The sequence below is a fragment of the Brassica oleracea genome, chromosome C9, assembly GCF_000695525.1.
Source record: "Brassica oleracea var. oleracea cultivar TO1000 chromosome C9, BOL, whole genome shotgun sequence".
NCBI lineage: Eukaryota > Viridiplantae > Streptophyta > Magnoliopsida > Brassicales > Brassicaceae > Brassica > Brassica oleracea.
This window is the reverse complement of record NC_027756.1, coordinates 40820809-40825067: the sequence shown is the minus strand read 5'-3', so window position 1 is coordinate 40825067 and position 4259 is coordinate 40820809. Positions and strand designations below refer to the sequence as shown.

Sequence of the window (4259 nt, the reverse complement as noted above, 5' to 3'; positions counted from 1 at the left end):
CATTTTGAAAACCAGCATCAACGACAAACAAAATATCCAAACGATTTTTTCAAAAAAAAATTGCTTCAAGATTGCAACTTAGAATATTCTAAGGATACGTATCAAACCTATTAGTTAGATTTCAGTAATTACTATTGCCCTTAACTAATCACGAAATCTTTTATATTTTTACATAACAACTAATACAGAATATCCTATATTTATTGCGTCCATAAAAAATATATCAATATCCACAATATATTAACAATAACAACCGAATCATAAATATCCACTATATATTTCGTGATTTCACAGAATATACTCTTTACAATACCCTAAATATTTAACCATCTATGACGTCACCTAAATTTGCCTTCGGCCATTTCTAAAAATAAGAGTATTAAAGAGAAGACATAAGGTTGGCGATGATCCCGATCACCGACGAAATTTGTTAGGCAAATGACACGTTTTTTTCCGGAGAAAATTTTGTTACCTGATCATTTAGGGCTAAAAACATTAATATTGGACTTTCAATAATTGAATTTAAAGAATATTTGACCCATTATATTTATATTTTAAAGAATACTTGACCCATATGTATACTATTTAACTCTTTACAATCTTAATTTTTAAAATTATATAATTCATTTTAAAAAATATAATTAAATGTTTAATTAAATTTTTTATAAAATTTATACATGAAGCTTTAAGTTTAGCTTTTGTTAAGTTTCTTATTTTGTGAAATGTTTGATTATATTTGGAGATAATAATATTTTATTATTTTCCAAATTATATTTCTATTTTTTATTCAATAATGAAATACTAATTCAACAAACAAAAAAAATATAAGAACAAACAAACACATGTGAAATTTGAAACAATCTATTTGGTGGAGAACAAGTATCCTCTAATATTATTATGTTTGAACAACTTTAAATATACTCGATAATATATGAAGCTAAAAATTAAATTTTAAAACTTTTTAAATTTGTGAAATATTACAATATCTTTCGAACTGGATAAATAAAACAATATTTACCAATCTTTATATATAATTACGAGTTAAATAATGAAATAACAATCCAAAAAACATAATAAAAAAATATAAATACATGTGAAAGTTGAAACAACCTATTCAATAAAAAAACATATATGGTAAAATTATTATGTTTTAAAAACTGATAGACACACCTTATATATATTATAATATATACTAATTTATAATTGTAAACAAAATGTTTATATAAAAATAAATATAAACAAACATCCGCGCGGTTGCGCGGATCGAGATCTAGTATAAATGTTTATTAAGAGATCTCTAAGCAGTTCCACAATAGCAAAAAAATATTCAATCGTATTGTATTAAATATTTTTAAAATTCTTTTTTAATCAATATTCAAACTTTGCCTCAAATTTACATAGAATAAAAATTATTAACAAATTCAAAATATATAATCACACGTAATAATATAAATTAATAAATTTAAAGTAATAATCTGTGTGTAGCGCGAAAATAAATATTTTTTTAATTTTCTAAATTTAAAGGTGTGGGGGAGGGGGGAATAAAATAAAATTCAATAATGACAATAGAATCCACCTAGCTGCCAGCTTGTGAACTCTATGAAGATATATCCCCACAAAAAAAGCATTGTTTATTATCGGCTCGTAGAGCATGATGACCTATTCTCACCACGAGAATCACGAGCTACGATTCACTCACTCACGAGCCAAGCGGTCAAATACAACACACCAATAATATATCTTTGATTACTTTTAAAAACTGTCACTATCTATCATCTAAAAGTCAAATTTTTGATCTACCAAGAGAATCCAACTCTTCTTATAGCCCTCATTAGTTTGGTTTCAAGTTCCCTTTTCATACATAAATATTACCCTTCGAAGCTAATAAACATCTTCTTCTTATTCTTTCTCTCTATCTCTGAGATGGGTTTGTTTGGGACGAAGAAGATCGGCAAGTACGAGATAGGGAGGACCATCGGAGAAGGGAACTTCGCAAAAGTGAAACTTGGTTATGACACGACCAATGGTACCTATGTAGCTGTCAAAATCATAGACAAGTCTCTGGTTATCCAAAAGGGTCTAGAGTCTCAAGTCAAGAGAGAGGTAAGGACTATGAAGCTTCTTAACCATCCCAACATCGTACAGATACACGAGGTGATTGGGACCAAGACAAAGATCTGTATTGTGATGGAATACGTGGCAGGTGGTCAGCTTTCAGACAAACTTGAAAGACATAAGATGAAAGAATCAGATGCAAGAAAGCTTTTCCAACAATTGATTGATGCCGTTGATTACTGTCACAACAGAGGAGTTTACCACAGAGATCTTAAGGTAAGAGAAGATGTATAACCTTTATGTTTTTTTTTTTTTGCAATCTCTCTGTTTTACTTATTAAGTTTGTGGATACTTTGATTTTGCAGCCACAAAACTTGCTAATAGATTCAAAGGGTAATCTCAAAGTCTCTGACTTTGGACTAAGTGCAGTACCTAAAGTAACACTTTCTAATTCTGATCATATCATTTTATATTTGTTAAACCAGTTAAGTGTCTTTGAAACAATCAAGTTCTAAATAAGTTTTTGGTTATTTATTTAAGTCAGGGGATATGCTCTCTACAGCTTGTGGATCTCCATGCTATATAGCACCTGAGGTAAAAATATTTATGATAATAATAATTAATTGACATAATGTTTCAGAATCAATGAATGTGTAAAAGATAATTTTTGTTAATGAAAACAGCTGATAATGAACAAAGGGTACTCAGGAGCAGCAGTGGACGTGTGGTCTTGTGGGGTGATTCTATTCGAGTTGCTTGCTGGTTACCCACCGTTCGATGATCATACTCTTCCTGTCTTGTATAAGAAGATACTCAGAGCAGATTACACGTTCCCACCTGGTTTCACTGGAGAGCAGAAGAGGCTAATCTTTAACATTCTTGACCCAAATCCTCAAACGGTATATAACAAGAGATAATCTCCATAACTCTATTAGCCAACGTTAATCCAAAAATGAGTAACAATGTTTGTGAATATTTGAATGCAGCGTATAACACTAGCTGAGATTATCATCCAAGATTCTTGGTTCAAGTTAGGTTATACACCAGCTTATCATCAAGTTTCAGACTCAGTCAAGGAGAATGTAGCGGAGATAAATGCAGCAACCGCGTCTTCAAATTTTATAAACGCTTTTCAGATAATAGCAATGTCTAGTGATCTAGATTTGTCAGGTCTCTTCGAAGAACAAGTAAAAGACGTATAACTTTTCTGGTCAAATCTTTAAACTCATTTAACAAAAAGATACTAACCCTTGAAAGTGTTCCTTATTGTTATCTCTTTAGGATGATAAGAGATATAAAACAAGAATTGGGTCCAAGAACACAGTACAAGAAACAATCAAGAAGATTGAAGCTGCTGCAATTGATGTTAGTTTATCGGTTGAAAGAATAAAGCACTTCAAGGTAAACTATATATATATATATATAAGTTAGTTTACTGCACATTCTTCTATAGATCTCAAGTTTAGCTGAATATCTCATATCTGCATCTTTTGTTGTTGTTTAATAACCAGGTTAAGATTCAGCCAAAAGAGATAAGATCAAGATCTTCTTATGACTTACTATCAGCAGAGGTGATCGAGGTGACTCCAACCAATTGTGTAATAGAAATATCAAAATCCGCAGGGGAGTTAAGACTATACATGGAGGTAAACTGAACAGAAGTTACTAGACCCATTCAAGATTTTTTTTTTTTTTTAATACGTTTATAGAGTCATCTTATGATATGAAATGGCTCTTTTTCCACTTCACAGTTTTGCCAGAGTTTATCCAGCTTACTTACAGCCGAAGTAGGCTAAGAGTCCATAGATTGTCAAGAAAAGTGATGTGACATAGATGATGAATATACGAAGCAAATAAAGCATATTTTACTGATTCAAGTTGCAGTGACATGAAGACAGTGAAGAGGTTGGATTGAAAAAGTAATTCATGTCTTGTGGTGATCCCAAAGGGTTCTCTTTCCAAAAAGAAAAACGGCTTCTCATTCAGGGTGTAAAATGATGTATTTGTTATAAATTAAGCATTGAAATGATCATCCACTTCTTTACCAAACTCAAGCACTATGATCATCCACTCCTTTACCAACTCAAGCACTATGATATCTACTCATCAAACACTATAATCACCCACTCATTTACCAAATTAAGCACTATCTTTGTTATTTTATGTATTGTTGTTCACTATAAATACCATCACTCATCTCACTC

The 4259-nt window shown here is 30.9% G+C and overlaps 1 protein-coding gene across 1 annotated transcript; it reads left to right on the top strand.

Annotated features, from left to right (window-relative positions):
• The first annotated feature begins 1731 nt into the window (after nt 1–1731).
• Nucleotides 1732–4084, top strand: LOC106318389 (CBL-interacting serine/threonine-protein kinase 21). The gene is made up of 8 exons (XM_013756342.1): nt 1732–2331; nt 2421–2492; nt 2596–2649; nt 2739–2954; nt 3042–3242; nt 3337–3456; nt 3567–3701; nt 3807–4084. The coding sequence occupies exons 1-8, from the start codon at nt 1924–1926 to the stop codon at nt 3849–3851; spliced, it is 1251 nt and encodes a 416-aa protein (XP_013611796.1). The 5' UTR covers nt 1732–1923; the 3' UTR covers nt 3852–4084.
• Nucleotides 4085–4259: the final 175 nt, after the last annotated feature.